We start from the raw sequence: 22,081 nt of genomic DNA, 5'->3' as shown, positions 1-22,081 counted from the left end.
TTTCTACTGGTTCAGCATCATTATCAGCCTTGCTCCACGGCTGCCATTCCAGTGAGTGTGCCTAGGTAATTGGCAAGTCTAGATAGCCCCAATGTAAAGACGTCTTTGATGGGAACAAAATAAGACTTTTTAGATTCAACAGTGACAGTTTTTTTAATTAAATGATACTTTCCTTAGAGTCTAATGTAAATCTTCATCTGTATGATCTACTCATTCCTCGTATCAGCAGAAAATTAAATACAATCAGTTTATCCTTTGAGACATCTACGTATGGAGTTACTTTGAAGGTTTCATTTCCTATCATATCTTGATAAAATCAATTTGGTTTAATTTGTTTACCTAACTTCTCTCTACGTGCTACCTTCTTAGAAACAGGTTATCAGCCGTTAAACGTGTTTACATAGTCGTATGAAAGAACGTTGTGATATAAGCCCATGTTTATACTAAAGGTATGGAGAAAGTATTGCCAAACCCCTCGGACCACGCTCACGTCTTATCTCCAAGAGATTCGTGAGAGCATTTAACTCATAAAGGAAACGTATGTCCATGAAATGCTCCAAATCAAATTCAGCATCTTAACATCAATCTGTTTCTTATAATGTTTATGTTATCTGTAATAATATGAAAGAAAAAAAGAATATCTGAATTTGAAAACATAATGTAGAGGCACATGCACATTTTTTATTGTGCTTAAGGAAACAACATACATTAGTTGCCATGGCTGAGGACCATATGTTTGGTTCAGACTCGATTGTGCACAGCTCGCCATGCCAGAGCTGCGATAATGCTGGTTGCGGCGTTAAACAATATTAAAATTCCTCATATGATGAAAATACTTTTGAAAGAATATTGTCATTGTGATGATTCTAGCAATCAGTTCAAAAATAGAAAAGAGCAAGTTGAATTAAATCTTTATGAAAATGGCATTTTCTATCATTTCAAAGAATAAGCTTCTTGTTACAAAACAATATTATCTGAGAAATGCTTCGCTTGTAGTCATTACATGTGGTATTCAAGTGTCAGCAACAGCTGCGACGTTAAACAATATTAACATTCATCATATGATGAAAATACTTTTCAAAGAAATGTGTCATCATTTTAGTATTCATTCAAGAAATAGAAAACGGCAAGTTGATCTCAATCATTATTAAAATGTAATTTTCGATCATTTCAAAGATTTATCAAGTAGCCACAAAAACAGTATTAGCAGAGAATGCTATCTCTTTCAGGCATTAGCTGTATTCAATTGTCCGCCACAGTAATGTTTCCTCCGATTTTAACATGAGTTAAGGTTTGTTAAACGTGATGCGGAGTTGTCCATGCATAACAGGTAGCGGAGAAAATACTAAATAATACCAACAGTCGCTAACGTAACAGCCAGTATTGATAAAATGAATTTGAGGAAGCGAATTACACCGTTGTCATGTTGGCACACTTGGCAAAAAATAGATTTGAAATGTCATTGGACAGACGTTCCGACATTCCGCGTCGAGTATCATAGAGATGTTGGCTGCAGGATCATTATAGATTAGCTGAAAGGACATGATCAAAATAACAGTAATGACATCTTCTAGGCCTTTCCCCCTCAAACACATACATGTACGTGTGCACTTTTGGAATTTGCTGCATGACGTCCTTGATTCGAAGACCAAATGAAAAGAATATATGACAACCCCGGATTAACGTTGACCTTGGCATGGACCATCGCTTTTGTTTTCATTTTTTATCAATGTCAAAGGCTAATACAGTGAACACTCATTCGGCATGGTTGGCACAGTCGTCTCAAACGCTGCATTTCACTGTGCATGGTGCATTAGTGGTGCCAGAAACATATCATGATGGTTTCGAATCCCAGATTCGCCCTGAATGTTTTTCAGCAGCATACCGTATTGGGTTCCCCAAAGAGGTAAACGTCTTAGACCTGCATCACTTCGAGCTCTCCTCCCACATCAAGTCAACTGAAATACTGTTCAGAGCTGTCTAAAATCCACCCACTCACTCAACCAATAAATTTGAAGGGGCATTATTACATACTAGTGGACCGCGACCGTGGTCTAGTGGAAAGAGCGTCTGCATCTAAATCTTGACAATGCAATCCGAACTTTCTTCAGTTAATACAAACTAAGAAGTGTAATTTATATAGAGATATTTTCAACATATTGTAATAGATACACTTGTTACAGATCGGGATGGATAACAGTTTCGTATAAAATATACATCTTTAAAGCTCTGTGTAAATGAGGAATAAATAAAAGCATAAAGAAAGAAAGATATAGAGTGTGCGATTTCACGGCTTTACCAGGAATGGTATGTCCGAATTCAGAGATGTGTTCACATTATTACACAAACGTGGAATCAGTCTCGATTATTTGCCGAAACAGATTCCATTGGGCGTAAAACACAAAATTGAGGTGGAGATTACAGTGATGACACAAGGTGTTTCCGAAAAGCATGTCCTGCTCAACAGGAATGTGTCGAGGAGATGCAGATGGAATGCTGCAGCACAAACAGGACACGATGTGTTCGGATCTAATCAATGCATGTATCCGGGATCCCAAATGCCAAACCCTCTATGACAAGTTGTGAACTTTACCACATCTTCGTATGAGTGATATTAGCACATCGCCTGAGTTGCCAAACAACGTTTCCTCTCGTCTCCATAACGACGCTTTGGTTCCTTGACTGAAATTACCGTTTCTATTTCTGGTAATTCATTTGTTTATTTGATCAAATATTTAGAATAAAAAAGAAATAATAATATCAACAAAAATAAGGTTTTGATTCAAAATATTTATAGTGAAATCGAATCATCCCGTTTTTGACACCAACTCTAGCAGTGATGAATTATGACCAATATTAATTCCAATAATTGATTCCAAAGAAAACTGTTTATGTGCTTCTCAAGAGATGAAAACACCTGTTTTAGATTGAAAGCTGTTAATAACATGTAATTTGTACAGAAGGTGACGATAATAGCTGGTACATTTTTCTTCATTGAGCGTACGCTATGGACGTCCCTCGGATTCGGATTTTAACCGTCCTGCCTTCGTTGAAGTTTCTGCAATACTTTGGAATTCTTAAGTCATATAAATTGAAGGTTTTGTAAAGTTAATTATTGACGAGTTATCGGCTTTTGTCAACTGCCTTAGCGAGAACGAGGCATGATAGGATCCCTTTGGGCTTCTAAAATCTAAAATCTAATTATCTAAATTGTTATGACATTTAGAGGGAATGTCAAATGTTTAATAAATCATACTTAATTTTTTGGTAATGACTGACATTCTGAAATGTAGTACATATCATGGCTACTCTGTTTTCATTTCAAATCCCACAAGGAACACCATGACTAATATTTCCTCACCGCAATTCCATTTCACTAAATGTGAAATATTGCTGATCCCGCGTAAAACATATGATATTGGCCAATATTTGTATTGGCTTTGAAAAGAAGCTACCCCCTTCAAGTGGAATTAGGGAACGAGCGAGTGACTAGTACAACGCCGCTTTGAACAGTATTCCAGTTATATCACGGTGTGTCAGCTTGATGTTCGTGAAAAGCTCATTTACCAATTAGGTGAAATCCACGACCGAGGATATGGTGCTGACAAAACAAGAAACATCACTGGCGGGATCCCTCGGCGAAGTCACTTCGTCATTTGGATATTATGTTCACACACCAAAATCCTGGTTCCATAGGTTTCTGGCATGCCTTAAGAGCTCTACACAGCAAATTGCGTCGTCTTTGACGAATGGGTCACCCTTACCCCCAGTCAGCAAGAGATTGACAACAGACAATCATGTATCATTTCATAACATACAATTGGCATTGTGGCGTGCTTTTTTCAAAGGACCTTATTCTGGACAATCTTGACCTATTCTAATATGGACTCTTCTTCTTGAAGGAAAGGGCACGACAATTCCCTGATTTTGTAATTTAAAACAAAGATCTCGTTTCCGCATCCTGGCATTTTCTATATCTACTTCAAAAAAAATGCATGATATCTTTTCTCTACTTCAACTGACCTTTCCAGACTAATTTCCTTATCAATTCTGATTATCTATGTCGTATCGTCCTTTACCTGGAAGCAACTTACACCGTCGAAATGAGATAGCTCTTGAAAGAGTTCTTTTAACTAACTCGTTCGTAATAACAGATTTCATAATAAGACATAGTAACATCTAAAGACGAGCATGGAAAGATTGGTAGTCATCTCCATGGCAGAAAACTAGGTCTTCCCCTGTCTGTATGGTTCCCCTGGGATATATTAACCTCAAATAGTTCTTGAATGACCTCAAGACATTTAAGTATGGTCAGCGCTGGTAATGGCCAAGTATGGTTGATCTTAAGCATTACACAGCTACTGAAGCCAAAACAGAAGAATGATTGCCTTATAAAGGTCTCAGTTAGTTGGAAATCTATGAAAATGTGAAACTCCATGTTTCCCATACCAGATAAATATTACAATACAGCTTACAATATAAATCATTAGGAAGCACTGATGCGAGTACTGATGGACTGATGGATATCTATGTGCCCTTAATACATAATTTTGGTTGAATGGAGTCTTTTTACATCCGAACGTAACGAATCCATTCTTGCCCAGAAAGCGGCGTTTGTGTGTGTTCTGGTTGTAATAGAAAGGTTTTGACCACCTATAAGAAAACGTTTTATTTTATAAAACGATTGACACAAACGTGCATGTATCTGTTGTATTGTGTATGAACGACAGCCAACAGAACCGCCGATCATAATTGCTTTCAATGTTAAGAATGTTTCTAACGGAAAGCCCGACACGAAAGTTAATAACGGTAGTACATTTATAGTGTACTCGTTTTCAACTGTCACACAAGAATTGGCATAGAATTGTGGTGTATATTTTATTTGTTTCATTAATTATATTCTGCACATGTCAGTATATATTTCAAAAATTACCACCTTCAATAAATCAGGCATAGATTCACAGTAAGCAGTTCACAATTTGGAATCTTATTATTCACAGGTGGAGTGAGTGAGTATGGTTTACACCATATTTAGCGATATCCCATTCATGTTACGACTGGGGTCACAAAGAATGGGCTTCAAACATTACACATTGTTGGGGATCAATCCCGGGGTTTCCATGTGACGTGCGAACACTTCATCCACTCGCCTACCCCGCGACCATGTCCTGGCAGAGACATTTGTCATGCTAAAGGAGTATAACGAGTTGATTAATCAAAGTGATGGCGAATTAACGGGACTCAATTTTACATTTGGTTTCTGCAGCTAAAGACAATGAACGTTAACGACATCGATCTTGTACGAAATCAAGAATACGGACTGAATATAACTTGAGATGGTACATGAGACTGGTTTCTTTTTTCATCTATAAGCACGAAAATGAACGTGTTCTCATAGTGATTCTATCGATATATGTAGTGAACTAAAAGCGATAAAACCATTTCCATAATTCCATAAGAAATTACTATCAAAAGCACAATCCATTGTACGATTCCGACAACATCATAAGGATGTGTATATAAATCCCTATCGAATAGTGAAGATGCCAGGTGTTCGCGAAAAGGTGAGCGTATCCTGCCCGGTGGCACTCGGCATAAACACACGCAAAGGCAAGTTAACTGTTCATCTAAAACAAACGCTCGAAGTTTGTCATAACCACGGCGTCGTTAACCTGAACACGCTTAACTCTGACAACTGAGACGAATTTCTATCATCAAACATCGGCTCACTGTGAGTCTCGAACTGCAGATACCTCGATGGTGCCAAGACGTTTGAGGTTTCACTGCATATACTTTGACTTACAATACACCGCTTGGAAGTCACAGTAGCGAGTATTATTTGTGCATATTAAAAACAAAGACATCCGTTTGTGCTCTGACAGATGTGAGTGAGTGAGTGAGTGATATTAACGTCTATCAGGGTTTCTAGACGGACAATGCACGTGGTCATGATTTCACAATCTTGACAATGCACGTGGGCATGATTTCACAATCTTGACAATGCACGTGGGCATGATTTCACAATCTGCTCCACCGGTGGCATCCGTCACAAATACGTGTAAAGGCATGTAAATTGTTCACATGAAAAAAAAACTTGAACATATGGTAAAGTCCAATTGGGGAATTGCATCGGACATAAGTTTGGTTACTGTTGCGTCAAATTTGGAAATGTCCTCTACAAGTTTGAGTCAAATCACGCTCTTTGAAATCTTTACAGAAAGAGCACAGTTGGTAACCATGGGGACCTACTTCCTGCTTGAATGTCCTTTCTCCAAATTTCACAAAGATCTGGAAGTCCTGCATTCCACGTATTGTTTCCCCAGTAAACTTCAGCTGACATCTGTTCATTTTTGACGTATTTGTCCGAAACCTTTGCAAATAGAGATGCACCTACATCTATGGTCACCACCGTTAATGACGCCCCAAGGATCAAGGAATGAAGATGTCCTTAAGTTTGTCGTTGGGTATAGTGGTGTACAGCTTTGAAAAATCAAATGTTCTGACATGATTGAACTTGGTTCTTTACTAAGCAAGCGAAAAAACAATCCTTCCTGTTTTGTGAATCCACATGGTATTAATTTCATTTGTTTCAAATACGTTCTGTGAATAAAAAGAAAATCATTTCTTGCTTGATTGAAAAAAGATTATGGTTAATCTTTGAGACAGGCAGTTCAATTGGCCCTATTATATGATAATCTCTTTGTGTACAGAGTTTTACAGAGCTTTGGAATCCAGTACAAATAAGGAAAGGACATGTGTTCAGGTTTTAGAGTCAAGCCAAAAGGTGGACCCGTGAAAATCCGGGATAGAATAGGTCTTCAGCAAGCCATGATTGCCGTAAAAGGTAACTATGCTTGTCGTAAAAGGCGACAACGGGATCGGGTGGTCAGGCTCGCTGACTTGGTTGATGCATGTCATAGATCCCATTTGCGTGGATCGATGCTCATGATATCAATCACTGAATGTCTGCTCCAGGTTCGAATAAATACAGACTGTCGTCATACAGCTGGAATATTACTGAGTGCAGCGTAAAACAACCAACCAACCAATCAAAAGGTGTTTTCCCCGGATAATATAATGACCAATATGGGGCATTATGTTATTTTGTATTACGTTACATTATATATATATATATATATATATATATATATATATATATATATATATATATATATATATATATATATATCACACGTTGAGTAGAATATATAACAGACAAAGAAGTGGGTCATTCAAAAACTACTTGGTGTAAATGCGTCCCATAGAAAACTAAATAGGAAGAATCAATCAATGTTATGTGTTTATGATAATATACTGATCACGCCAAGATACTCTGGTTTAAGCCAACGTAGGGCTTTCTTCTCTTAGGATCTGACACCTGGCGCTTTTGTGGACAGCAAGATCCCCTCAAACAGTTGTCAACGACAATACCAATTTATTTACGAACCTCGAATCTGTGATCACGCCTCTATAATGGCATTACCCTATCGCCGCTAGGGTTTACAAGCTCGACGGTGTAAGGGATAGGAGACACTATGAACCATTGCTTGCTGATCGTTTCTAGTCTAGGATGATTGGTGCTGGAAAGGTCAAAAGAACGCGTTTCTCATTTCCTGTAAACGCCAGAAAAAGATCTTTCCGTGAGATGTCCTTCTTCAATTCATCGAGAATTTTCTCAAGCTTTGTACATTCCAAACATCTTTAATAACGGTTTTTAAGAGCTTAGAAATATTCCATCCTTTGACCTTAAAAACAATGATCCGACCTTACATATTGACCCACATGAGGCTCTTCACACATATTACTTTCATTTTGAATCGAAACACACCATCCCCAAGTTAAAATTACCCAACCAAAATAACCTATCCATGTGTAAATGACACAACCTTTAACGGCGTCCTCGAATCTGGACCAGGCAAACCAGTGACTGACAGCATCAGCAACAATCATGGCACAGTTTTGTTTGTTTGTCTGTTTGTTGTTAAACGCCGCAAACAGCAATATTTCAGCTATATGACGGCGGTCTGTAAAATAATCGAGTCTGGACCAGACAATCCAGTGAATGACATCATGAGCATCGTACCTCGTAATTGGGACATTGACATGTATCAACCAAGTCAGCGATCCTGAACGACCGATCCCGTTAGTCGCCTCTTACGGCAAGCATGGGATGCTGAAGTCCTATTCTACCCCGGAATCTTCACGGATCTCAGGGCATTGTAAAACGATGTCATACACTCAGCGTAGAGCTAGAATCAAACACACAGACACACACAGACACACACACACACACACACACACACACACAGCTCCGATAACTACTGACGTTGACTCTTGGGTACGTGGTACCCATTCTGTCGTTGAAGAACAGGGGACAGTCAAAAGGTAAATAAGGTCCCACTAATTCCCCCTTCAGTCATGGCAAAATTTTGGTGAAATCTTTTCATATCATCTGTTCTGGTGTTTGTATATATACCAGTGTTCTCATCTCAAAGATCAATTTATTGTCTATCAGTCCCTTGTATAACCATCCCGGATCTCTCTTTTATATCTGATACATCTTAATAACCTTGTATGTTTATTCTACCACAACTAACCCAGATAAATGCCCCTAAGCTAAATACATACACTGTACATGTACGTATTTATATACATTTTAAATCACAGGACGCTGTTTAAACACAGGCAGGCAGTAAATTCTAAATACATTTATTTATACTTGCCACTGAATTGGCGTGGACACGATAGAGACGCGTAACATGTATGGTTTAAATATACTTGATTGCATATGATAAAAAAGTGACTCTTTGAAAGCAAAATATCGTTTGAATATTTCATGCTGATCTAAGGACATTAATGGAAGCCAGCATCTTCGCATGGAAATTGTGCGCTTCTGTAGCGGCATCAAACACGTCGTCACAAATCTCAACTACATATATTATTCTCGCCCGACGGGAGCTATTCGACCCATGTCTAAAACCCCGTCAAATTTGTCCAAATAATTTTATTAGGTATGTCTGCTGCAGGTCTAAAATGACATATGTGTTTGCTGGGAGGCGTGCTTCGTGCCACCTGTCTGCTAGGCAAAGATTGATAGCTTTCCATCTTGTATTAACTTGATACGATTTTCGATGGTTCTCTTGGAATATATCTTGGCAGGGCATGTCCGTATTACTTCCTCACAGACGAAGCTAGACAAGGGTATTGATCGAAGAAATTACTCTAATATCCCAAATATGTAGTCGTGGTTTTCCATCTATATTAATGAAGTCCGCCAAAAATTCATTTTTTAACATTACGGATGGTCTGTAAAAGACTAGGTTGTCTGTTGGAATAAACGATTGATACAATACATTATAACTGCCGACACAACAATCGCCTCCTAAATGTGCATAAAGTGGATGTGTTCGAAATATGTCATGGGTTCAATCGACCAAACTAGGATCTAATCGGATCCCGGAATCTTGCAAGAAGTCACATTTATTGACTTTTTTTGTCCATTTAAAACATCAGCAAGCTCTGTGAGATTCCCCGACATTAAATCGCGCCGCAAGAATATGTACCTTTGAATCTCTATAAGTCCTCGTCATTGCATCGCACCACAAATATCTGCTGAATTGAATCTCTTTGCAAAGTTCCTCGCCATTAAATCTCAAGAGTAGGTACCATTGAATCACCAACTCGCAGATGCTGGGTCTCTTCGCAAGCATCTCTTTCAATGATTCTTTTTTGTTGCAGTAATCTCCGCCATTAAATCTCCTCAAACCCTTGCATGTCTTTGCAACTTTGCCCTTCATTAAACACTCCACAAGAAAATGTACCATTGAATCTCCTTGCAACATTCCCCGCAAGCATACTTGCAATTGAATCTCTGTGCTTTTACAAGAATCGCTGTCATTTAATCCCTTATCGAAATCATTCTACCATCAACGACTTAAAAGGGTTAAGCTACGGAAATGACAAATTCCTGAAACGCCGCTGTAGACACGGGAAATGGTTGAGTATGGGCTTCTATGACCGCGACGTCCGTTGTGTGTAATGACCTGGGTCATTCTTGAGATGTTTACTGGTCGTATTAATTGATGAGGATTAGCCTTATGCCCTTTGGGATGCAACATGCATTCTCTGCAAGGAGACTGTGGCGCTGTTCAACAATGCGTAACTACGATTCGATGTATAACCTTCGTAAATTCGAAAAGTAGATGTATGCATGTGTCTTGAGCACCATTCTCTGCTTCCGTTGACACAAACATGTTATGAAAACCTGTTTCCATTATTTACGAGTAAAACGATCACTCGACACAAACACAATGACACCATTAAATCTCTGATACCTGCCTTGTTAATATTATGAATATGTTGCAAGGCACAGCTCTTCCAAACATACTTGTATTTCATATCGATCATGACCGCATCACAACGGTATTTACTCATCTACATCATTAGTTATAGAATGTCAATGTGCTCACATCGCGATACAAATTATTTATCATCATATAATAATGAAAATAGGCCTTCCATCAGTTTGTACAAGTTAGCTATCTCCTGCTTTTATGTAGCAAAAGAAACTATTATACCTCAAAGTTGATCTTATCCTAAGTTTGATTTTGAATTGAAAACATCTAACGATGGCGAGATCGTATCCAAAACATGAGTGAGTGAGTGAGTGAGTGAGTTTGGTTTTACGCCGCTTTTAGCAATATTCCAGCAATATCACGGAGGGGGACACCAGAAATGGGCTTCACACATTGTACCCATGTCCGGAATCGAACCCGGGTCTTCGGCGTGACGAGCGAACGCTTTAACCACTAGGCTACCCGACCGCCCCTCCAAAACATGAACTGTACTGGCGCTTAGTCAGCATTCAAAGAATACTTCCACGTGGTTTGGGGTTTGTTTTATATAAGTTGAAGTAAAACAGATTACAGTAAACTACGTTTATAACGAACACGCTTATCACGAACTGACCGATATAACGAACTTAGTTTTAGTCCTGGCCATTTGTTGTATATATGCTGTATATATATATGCTTAAAACGAACTACGTTTATTACGAACTAAAATTTGTGGTCCCTTGGAGTTCGTTATAACCGTAGTTTACTGTACTTTTTACAAACTTTTGCAGTAATGAGGTATGGCTAAACAGACATAATCAAATTTAACAACAGTTCTTGCAATTTTCAATTACATAAACAAAAGCCTCGGTATACTTTCTTTTGCCCCTCAGTTCATTACTGACCTGGGCCCACTTGCACAAAGCGATCTTAGCGCTAAGACTATCGTAAGTCTATGTTAAAGTATGGGAGTTACGATCATCTTAGCGCTAAGATCGCTTTGTGCAAGTGGGCCCTGTGTATTGTTCCAAGCATGCAAACAATATGTGTCCAGTGGTGTTTATTTCATATGGGGAAGAAGCTGAGGTTAAATACTATATATTATTGTTTATTGTTCTAAGTCCCCCGAGGCAATCCTGTGTAAGTGTGTATAAGTGTATCCAGACTGTGTGCATATCAGTAACATACATACATGTAACTGTAGACAGCTCAATGTGGATATTCATAAGAAGAGTATGCCCCTTGTTTGACGATGCGATTTCTGTGTCATACGAGTATCAAATAGGCCTCATTGCAATATCCTGAAAATGCGAGTTTCAAATGAGTGTCTTCAGTTCATTACCCAGCCCCCTAGGGATATGAAGCTTGCTAGTGACATCCCGAAAGAGACATCCCAGTACGGCAGATATATTAGATCAACATGCGGTGGTGTCCTGAAGACAGAAACTGGTTGGAGAGCATCCTCCAATGTGATTGTGGTTTGACAAAAGCTCCATAACATGACAATGTTCTTTGGTATATCCAGATAACCAGATAACTTTATTTCAAATTAGGAGATACACATGCTGTATTTTGGAAATGTTACTTGGTTACCTGTAGATGTTACCGCTTAGTGTTGGGGTGACCACAACTCAACATGATGTAACCGTTTATTTTTTTAAACTGTTTGGATTTGTTTTCAAAATGCCTAATTTTCATTTCATATTAGCTTCCTTGTTGACACAGACGTGAAATCAGCTGTTTCAATCAGAGGCGGTTATTGTGATTTGATACTTCTGATTGACCATTCCGAATAAATTCGTGGTAAAATAGATATCTTAACAACCAATTGTATTGTACATCCTTCGGGTCTTCTTGTGTGGTCTCTTTCGTAATATTAGTCATATTAATCACATTTATATAAAATAATGATTTGCATAATTTGAGCACAATTAAACATGTTTATATTGTCTTGATCTATGAGCCAGAGATCATGGACATTCAACCGCTTCCTTGTTGACACAGACGTGAAATCAGCTGGTTCAATCAGAGGCGGTTATTGTGATTTGATACTTCTGATTGACCAATCCGAATAAATTCGTGGTAAAATAGATATCTTAACAACCAATGGTATTGTACATCCTTCAGGTCTTCTTGTGTGGTCTCTTTCGTAATATTAGTCATATTAATCACATTTATATAAAAGAATGATTTGCATAATTTGAGCACAATTAAACATGTTTATATTGTCTTGATCTATGAGCCAGAGATCATGGACATTCAACCGCGATAAATAAGGCGCCTAAAATCTAGGTTAAAAAGACGCACGTAAACCTAAGGCCTAAGGCCTAAGGCCCAGTGTGATTTATGCAGAGCTAAATCTTGACTGTAACCATGTTTGACCAAAATTATTGCTACGGCACTGATCTCTGAGCACCACACGCAGGGATGTGTTTTCCAAATAACACTATACAGCAACGGTGGTCTCAATATTACACTGTAGTGAATTCATCCCAAAATCGATTACCGAGAATATATTTCCTATGATGGCAACTGTCGTGCCTTTAATTGACTTACAGTTTATTGCTGAGGCTGTGGTAGAATTAAGGCGGAAATGAGAACCAAGGACTACATACAAAGAGATGACGGGTAGAAATGCATACACAAAGAAGAGAATTAAGAGAATGCCACCATTGCCATTAAGACCTGAGCTGGTTTATATTGGATGTGTGGTGTAAATGAAAATTGTATAGTATTGATCAATGATTATGGAACGCATACAATAGCATGTTGCATTGAGAGTCGGTTAGAAGGTGCATATGCGCACATATTTGTGAAGAGCAAGTGATGCATATGTTGATATATGAGGAAGTGACAGAGATGGAATCACTACAATGGCTGCAGTAAGATCGGAACATGGTGATGCAGAACGAAGAGGAGATACCTTATGTTGATAGGTGAAGGATGAGGATATTTTAGTTGATGCGTGAAAAAGCAAATAAATAGGAATTGCAATGAATCCTCGTTAACACAACTCAATCATCCGACATATCATCAAAGTCGATATAATGTTAAAGGCCCGACAGAATCCCTGCTCAAAGCTATGGTTCAAAATCGACATTTTGCTTATCTCGAACAGTGAATATTTTATATACGGTCGAACCTCGTTGTGTCGAACTTGGATATGTCGAATTCCCGGTTGTCTGGAATTCACCTTCGGTCCCAGCGAATTTCTTCTATTTTTATCATCATTTACACTGGGATATGTCGAACTGGATGTGTCGAATTTTCAGTTGTCTCGAACCATTTGATTGAGTCCCAAGTATCCAAATTAATGAAATTCCCCTGATGACTCAAGCATTATAAAATAATGTACTACCGATATTATATATTATTTACAGGAGTATCTTACTTGATACCATCTACACTAGATGCTTGCTCGGTAGCTTTTGCTATTAGCATTAGTATTAACTGGACGATAATGTCTACAGGAGTAAATTGGATAAGTGATGACTACATCAATATGAAGACTGGGTAATACATGGTGGTGTGAGTTATGGGGGCAATCTACAGGAGTAGTTATGAGGGTAATGATGACAAGATATGGTAGACAGGGTTGTGGTGACTAGATACTGTGCACATGGTTATGATGACTAGATACGGTAGACAGGGTTATGGTGACTAGATAATGTGCACATGGTTATGATGACTAGATACAGTAGACAGGGTTGTGGTAACTAGATACTGTGCACATGGTTATGATGACTAGATACAGTAGACAGGGTTGTGGCTACTAGATACTGTGCACATGGTTATGATGACTAGATACTATAGTCAGGGTTATGATGTCTAGATACGTAGACAGGGTTATGATAACTAGATATGGTAGAGAGGGTTATGATGACTAGATACTGAAGACAGGGTTATGTTGACTAGATACTACGGACATGGTTATGATGACTAGATACTGTGCACATGGTTATGAGGACTAGATACTGTGGACATGGTTATGTGACTAGATACTGTAGACAGGGTTATGATGACTAGATACTGTAGACAGTGCTATGATGACTAGATACTGTGCACATGGTTATGGGCCTACATAATGTGCACATGGTTATGATGACTAGATACTGTGCACATGGTTATGAGGGCTAGATATTGTAGACAGGGTAATGGTGACTAGATACTATACTGTAGACAGGGTTATGATGACTAGTTATTGTGCATATGGTTTTGATGACTAGATACTGTGCACATGGTGATGAGGACTAGAAACTGTAGATAGGGTTAAGCTGACTAGATACTATGGACGTGGTTATGAGGACTAGACACTGTAGACAGGGTTATGATGACTAGATACCGTAGACAGGGTTATGGTGACTAGATACTGTGTACACGATTATGATGACTAGATACTGTGCACATGGTTATAATGACTAGATACTGTAGACATGGTTATGTGACTAGATACGGTAGACAGGGCTATGATGACTAGACACTGTGCACATGGTTATGGTGACTAGATGGAATAGACAGAATTATGGTGACTAGATACTTTGCACATGGTTATGAGGACTAGATACGATAGACAGGGTTATGTTGACTAGATACTGTGCACATGGCTATGAGGACTAGATACTAGCTATTGGTAGGAGGTACTGTCCACAGGTTATTATATCATTGATACTAGATATATTTTTTCCGTATAGATAGATCCACAGATAAATACAAAAGAAAATACCAGAAAGATTAAAGTCCGATTCAGTACGTTAAGTCGACTGTGAACAATAGCACATGAAAAGCATCCAATTTTTGCTGACCTCTCGTTCCCCTCTCGTTACAATAGACCCTCGAGTGAATGTGAGTTCTGTAATGCTCTAATATCCTTTCTGAACGAACCCTGCATTCCCTGGCTGCGTAAGATATCCAATCAGCAAGCGCAGGATGACTGCATGTTCTCGAACCCACGATGTGGCCAAGAGCTGCCTTTCTAAATCACTTGTACTCCTCCCGCCACCAGGAGAAGCCTCGTGGATGGTTTTGTCTAGACATTTCATTGGTCAATATAAAGGAACAATGAAACGACAAATTGTCTATCTAATCCATTGCAACTCGTAACAGAAACACGACTGGGAACAATTGGCTCTTTGCTTGGTTTGGGGGTGCACTGAAGAAAAGCTTAACTCTTGCTCAAGGGTTTCAATCACGTGTTCGTCGCTCAGATTCGTGATGACAAAATTCAGCTGGTGTTGTTTCAAATATTGCTGACCATTAACAGAATACAACAGCATCTGATGAATCATATACATAACCCATCGAACTTATGAGGCAGGACTGTGGTACTTTAGGTCAAATACCTGTGAGTGAGTGAGTGAGTGAGTGAGTGAGTGAGTGAGTGAGTGAGTGAGTGAGTGAGTGAGTGAGTGAGTAAGTGAGTGAGTGAGTGAGGCTTCTACAATATCCCGGCGGGGTCACCAAGAATGGAACCGGACTTTGAGGTGATATGAGAACATGTCAACCACTTGACTACCACGACCCCCATCCCACCCCTGCGCCTATGTTCCTGACTGTCTTAAGCCTAGAGTAGCATCATTACGGAGTATGACACAATGTCCACGATCATTTTCTGTACGTCAGTGGTGATTCGTTGAAGTACAATGTACAGGTTAGATCAGATACAGACAACATTTACATAACACAATATTTTAAAAAAAACGTATACACAATGTACACATAACGAATACACAATATATACATAACGAATACACAATATGTACATAGCGTATGCACAATATACACATAACGTATGCACAATATATGCATAACCTACACACATATATACTAAACGTATACACAACATATACATGACGTATACACAATATATGCACATGTTCACAATATACAATATATATATATATATATATATATGACGTATACACAATATATGCACATGTTCAGTTACACTGAAGAGCTGTCATGAGACAGCGAAAGTACTATGTATGAAACTGATATAAAGAAGATGATGGACTAACGTGGACTTTATTATTTTTTTATATATTACATGTACACCGAGTGAACATTTACCTCATTTTTGTATGTATATATATATATATATATATATATATATATATATATATATATATATATATATATATATACGTAATATATACTTTACGTCTACACAATATAGACATGACGTATACATAATATATACCTAACGTATGCACAATACAAACATGACGTATACACACAATATGTACATTGTGTATACACAATATATACATAACGTATACATTATCTATACATAACTTGTACACATTATATATATATATGACGTGAATACAACATATACTTTACGTACTCGTGATATATAAATTACGTATATTACGTATAACGTGTGTATAATATGTACCTGACGTATACACAATTTATACTTAACATATACACAATATATTCATGAGGTATACACACTATATACACGTGTACACAATATATGCACAGTGTATGTACACTATATAGAACATGGTGTATGTACAATATACCCATTACCTATACACAATGTACGCATAACGTCTACATAGCATATACACAGTCCACGTTTGTACATAACGTATATACACTGTATACATAACGTATACACATCTGTTCTTGCACTGCATTCAATTCAGCACCCCTCACCAGGTATGGTCACAATGTAATCACAACTTGCAGTGTTGTACTTTTTTTATGAAAAGCTACAGAGACTCATTTACATGCGTAAACGTCATTTTACACCGGTGAATCTAGTTTCAACATGGCATGACGCCTCTCACTCAATCATATAGTAGCAACTGGACACATGATAGTGTTATTTCCGCTATGCGTTTCATTTCAATGCCTTAGATAAGTTAATGTAATATACATTGCGTGTAGAGGCAGCCAACGATAACATCAAGGAAGTTTAATGATCGGGACACACTTTCATCATGTTTGACGGATAATCTCCCGATCAATACCTTCAGGGAAAAACCATTAAATTGTTTCAAATTTTTGTTCAGGGCGATAAAAATTGATGCACCCGAACACATCGAGCTATGTAAATTTGACACAGGAAGTTAGCGACTCGTGCAAGCTGACCAGCCGTAAGTTTCTGTATTTCTAGTTTCCTAAAAAAAAATCTGTTATCAGATAAAAAGTTCAGACGACGTGGATGCATCATTACAATTGAAAAGACGGTCGATCATATATTAGATGGAAACATGATACTCTACTGAAGCTAGCTGATGATTATATGAAGCATGCTTGATAATCGAATTCTGTGACGTCAATATGCCAATACTTTTATGGTTTGATTTTTTTTTAAAGTTTACTGTCAAACATTGTTCACAAAAACACATGCCTTTAACTTTATTACATACGTTTATATTAACAAACAATCTAAGGAGGCTGAGGTTTCGGGACATAAAAATAGAAAAATTACCTAGCTGACTGATACTAAACCATGCAATGGAACTGTAATTTCGTCTCGTAAACTGATTTTTAGAAATACAATTACGTGGCCGGTATTTCAAACGAGTGTCTAGGTATAGTCATACAGTTAACGGATGATGTTTACTTAGATCTTCAGCTTCGAGTTCCCGTCTGCCCAAGGCTTACATCAAAGCATTAACACTCAAGTCAAATGGTATCGAGAGACGATAATATGGCAAATGGGATTTTCCCAAGGCGAGGACATCTAAGCTATGCTGCCACCTGCTAGGAATATAACTGGTATTTCTGTAGCGTCTTCGCAACAAACCCTCCGCTGAACACGGATTTGAGTGATAATTAAAAAATAGAATAATGTTTATGATCTTATATTAAAAAAACAGTCATCTTGAGGTATTTATTGACACAACAAATCTTCCAATATGGAAACGCAAATCTTTTACAAACAGTGTCAAATTTGTGTCAGAAAGTGATTTAGTGATCTACTATGAATGTTGAATATCATAGGAGACAAAATGTTGAAGATTCCAAGGAGACAAAAACATATATAAATGAGATTTTCCAAACAGTGAATGAATTCCAGCGTGAAGAAAAATCGTCTAACGTGTTCGCAAAACTCACCTTTTGAACATAATCATCCCAGTGTCGTCCAGATCATTTTCTATTGCTTTCCAGCTCTTCCGGACAAGATCCACTTCTTCATTACTGAGGTAATTGTCTAATTCGTTTGCTTCTTTCTTCACATCACTGGATATATTGCAGCCCATGGTACACCCAGCCTCTCGCCGGCTTCAGCGCCAACAGTTGTCAATGATTGCAGTGCAGAGAGTATATTCCTAGCAAGTTACCTGCCAACGCAAAAGAATCCTTCATTATATCTCCATATCAAAGAACCCGCGGTTTCCACGATTCAGGTGCTGTGTCTAGCTACAATAAGTGGACGTCACAAGTGCCACCGCCTTCTCTCGCGTTAAAGTAAGCCTTGATTTTATACAACAATCACCCTATAGGTTAATACACACTGTGGGATGTCCTGACTTGAAATGTATCCACTCCTGGTTAAACAATCGTTACAACAATTAATTGTACACTAACTCAAGAGAGACGGCAGCGTTCAGTATTAAAGGAACAGTGGTATCGTAGCAGTAGTGAAGCGCCCTGTTCCTCGTCTCCACATCGTAGTACTACACGCGCTGACCAGCCAGTCTTCTCTTATGCCCTTGATTAACGTCCTCGGCTAAATCGGCTGATCCTTCTTCATCGCAATTTTGCTATTTGTCGCCGGGATCCTTGCCATTTGACGGTGTTTCTTTCAGAATTAAAACCTGGTTAATCCACCTGCACTGTACTATGTGGCGCGAAAACGAGTCTCAATTTAGGAGAGTGGCCAAAGTCGATTGTAGCTTCTCTCTCTTCTAACAAGCATTTGATGTCTGAGAATGAGCTTTCTGCAGCGCTTCTCGCCGAAGGGATAGTCTCAAACCATGGAAAAGTAAATTAAGCATATGCTCGGGTCAGCTTTGAATTTCATCAGTTTTTGGTTGGGGTTATAGTTTGCTTGTAGAAATTATTTTTTCGATTTGCTTTCCTGCGTCTTCAAAAGAGGAAGTATTGATTTATATCTGCTTGACTGATGCACCCAATACTCCGCTAGTTTTAGCTTGAACTTAAACAGGTTTTACATCTAACTCTGCCAGTGAAAAAAATCATTCTTATGAAAATCCAGGCCACTTCAACACGTTGTTTAACTGATTGCAATCTTGAGGTAACATTTGGCCTGCGCACTGTAACACCGGTGAGGCGATGTTTTGAAAATATAAACATGTAGTTTATAAACATTTTAGTTGTAGATAGAATAACATTGACGTAGTAAATTCCATTTGGTGGAATGAAATGAGTAATGTCAGCTTGTTATTTGTTGATTTGTTTGTCAATTTGATTTTGTTTATTTGATAATTAATTATGTACAAAGTTTGGATTTTACTGTCGGGCAGGGCAGGACCAAAGCGAGTCTCTCATCATGAGGGGGATTCGTGAATGAGTGAGTGAGTGAGTGAGTGAGTGAGTAAGCTGGGGAATCCATAAACGGGATTCACGCAATGTACCCATGTGGGGAATCGAACTCGGCATTCAGATCGACGAGCGAACACTTTGACCACAACGCTACCCCACCCCCTTATTGTGATTAACAATGTGATAAACTATGTATGTAATATCACAACACAGTTCAACAAAGTATTGCAACCTTGGACATTCTAGTTCATATTCCTTACAAAAATCTAAGCATTCCCCATTACCCTTTCGATTCTGTGGACATTAAACAACACATGTACTCTGTATATGCTATGCCACATCACCTCTAATATAATATAAAACCATCGATTGTATTTAACCAATCATATCCCTGCTATGTTAGAATAGAATTTACATTGAAGTATCTCCTTCAAATGAAACATTCACCTGTGCACTTTCAGAACTGCCTAAGGCGTATATCAACTAACATGCAATTTTTTTATATTTCTGTTTGATTGTGAGCAGCCATCATCATATTTCACGTTCCTATAATAGCTTTTATAACCACGAAAAAGGAACAGGAACTGGAGGAAACAGATGGCATACAGTTCTTGTTCAATGTAAGGTCGGTTTACGCCGCTCAAAGTACGATGACTGTTAACATACGTCCATAGGAAACTGATTTCATTTTTGTAAACTTCATTAAATTTTATCAGATAATATTTCACAAATGTTGGTTATTGATATATGTTGTAATGTAATTGTAATGGGTAATATTGCACTTAAAACGTCCTTGAAACATGAATAGTGCTTCCTGATTCAGGAAGAATTGTGAACTATGAACTTCCCTGCGTGCGGTAAGGTAATTATTCGAATTGTAAACAGTGTGGCTGCTATCACCAACTTTAGAAACCTACTTCGAGTGGGTTATGGGGTAGCGTGGTGGTTAGAGCGTTCGCTTGTCACGCGGAAGCCCAGGTACAAAGGTACAAAGTGTGAAACCCATTTGAATTGCTTTCCCGTGAATTTGCTGGAAGGTATTAGCGGCCTTAAACCGTACTTAATCACTCAATAAAACCAGCAAACCTTGACGTGACGTGGTAGCATGTTTTAAAACTGATTTGTTTTCCTTTTTCAGTTGGCAGGGAATGTATTCACACAAAAAACGTCCGCAAAATATATGTTAGAAATGAAGGTTTTTCCTGGACACAATTAAACACAATACTACTCATCGCCATCCAAATGTGATACGAATGTTTGAATAACGCCACAAGCATGTGTATGGTGTTGACAAATGTAGACGTTACTCGTGTGTTTGTAGCATATACATTTGAACACACAGCGGAATGTTGCTATAAACGCCGTTAAAGAAGCCGAGCCCAAGACTTCGACGTGGCGGTCGAACAGCGCCCCCCAAACAATGAGAAAACGTAACACAAGCAATGAAGTGTGTTCTATAAGAATCAAATCTGGAATACGGGTGCTTGATATTTGCTGTCGTGTATTGCGATACCCCATGCATGACGCTGGGTCACACACAACTGAAACGATTAACATCGAGACCAATAGCAAGAAGTTCTCTCTCCCCGAGCCTTGCTCCAAGGCTGCACTGAAAGATAAACCCACGGATGTGTAGGAATTCTATCCTCCTAATAGGCAAGTCTAGATATGTGGACAGTACCAGGTCTTCCGTCTCTTAAAGGGACCAACTGTTCTTTGTATTTACATCATCTAGAAATTATTATTTAAGCTACATTTAATTATTGCCTTAGAGACTTCTGCAAGTCTATAACGCCCGCAAAGACTTGACTAGTATGGATTTCTTCCTGTCCATACATCTGGCTCGACACTTATCTCCCGACTAACTGCCTGGACGTTAGACTCCATGGTACTGACCCGTTAATCTCTGTCCAACACTTACAGTGGACTGTGTATATTTCTCCGTGGGCCCATGAATAGCCTGTTGTTATTGTAAAACACGATGCTCCCTCGCCAAGGAATGATGTGTTTTGAACTAAGGCTTTCAGCTTTGAGCAAAACAAGGTTGTTCTGGTATATGTTGAAGCGAGGGGTCAAGTATTTGTGCATCTGTGATGGGAGAAATATCGAATGTTTTGTTTTCTGGTGAGAGAGGGATGTAACAGAAAATTTGTATGTGTGTCTGTGAGTGCGCGTGTTTGTGTGTGTGCGTGCGTGCATGCGTGTCTGTGTGTGTTTCGCTGTGTGTATGTGTGTGGATGGGTATTTAAGGAAACGAATAAATATATATTCGCCTGTCCCTCGCA

General features: G+C 38.5%; 1 protein-coding gene across 4 annotated transcripts in view; it reads right to left on the bottom strand.

The window, feature by feature from the left end:
• Positions 1-22,081, bottom strand: part of LOC124145241 (neuroglobin-like) — a 48,200-nt gene that overhangs the window by 13,981 nt on the left and 12,138 nt on the right. For 2 of the 4 annotated variants that reach the window (XM_046514999.2, XM_046514975.2), the window contains exon 2: positions 18,405-18,631. In XM_046514999.2, coding sequence (XP_046370955.1) covers positions 18,405-18,550 — 146 coding nt within the window. In that variant the 5' untranslated portion in view covers positions 18,551-18,631. Of the gene's footprint in view, positions 1-18,404; positions 18,632-18,805; positions 19,221-22,081 lie in introns of those variants that run through there. The other 2 variants (XM_046514983.2, XM_046514991.2) reach the window with 2 other exon arrangements.

Source organism: Haliotis rufescens, unplaced genomic scaffold (assembly GCF_023055435.1).
Source record: "Haliotis rufescens isolate VD_foot unplaced genomic scaffold, xgHalRufe1.0.p SCAF_3, whole genome shotgun sequence".
NCBI classification, from domain to species: Eukaryota; Metazoa; Mollusca; class Gastropoda; order Lepetellida; family Haliotidae; genus Haliotis; species Haliotis rufescens.
Note: the sequence above shows the minus strand (reverse complement) of the source record. Positions and strands in the feature narration are given on the sequence as shown.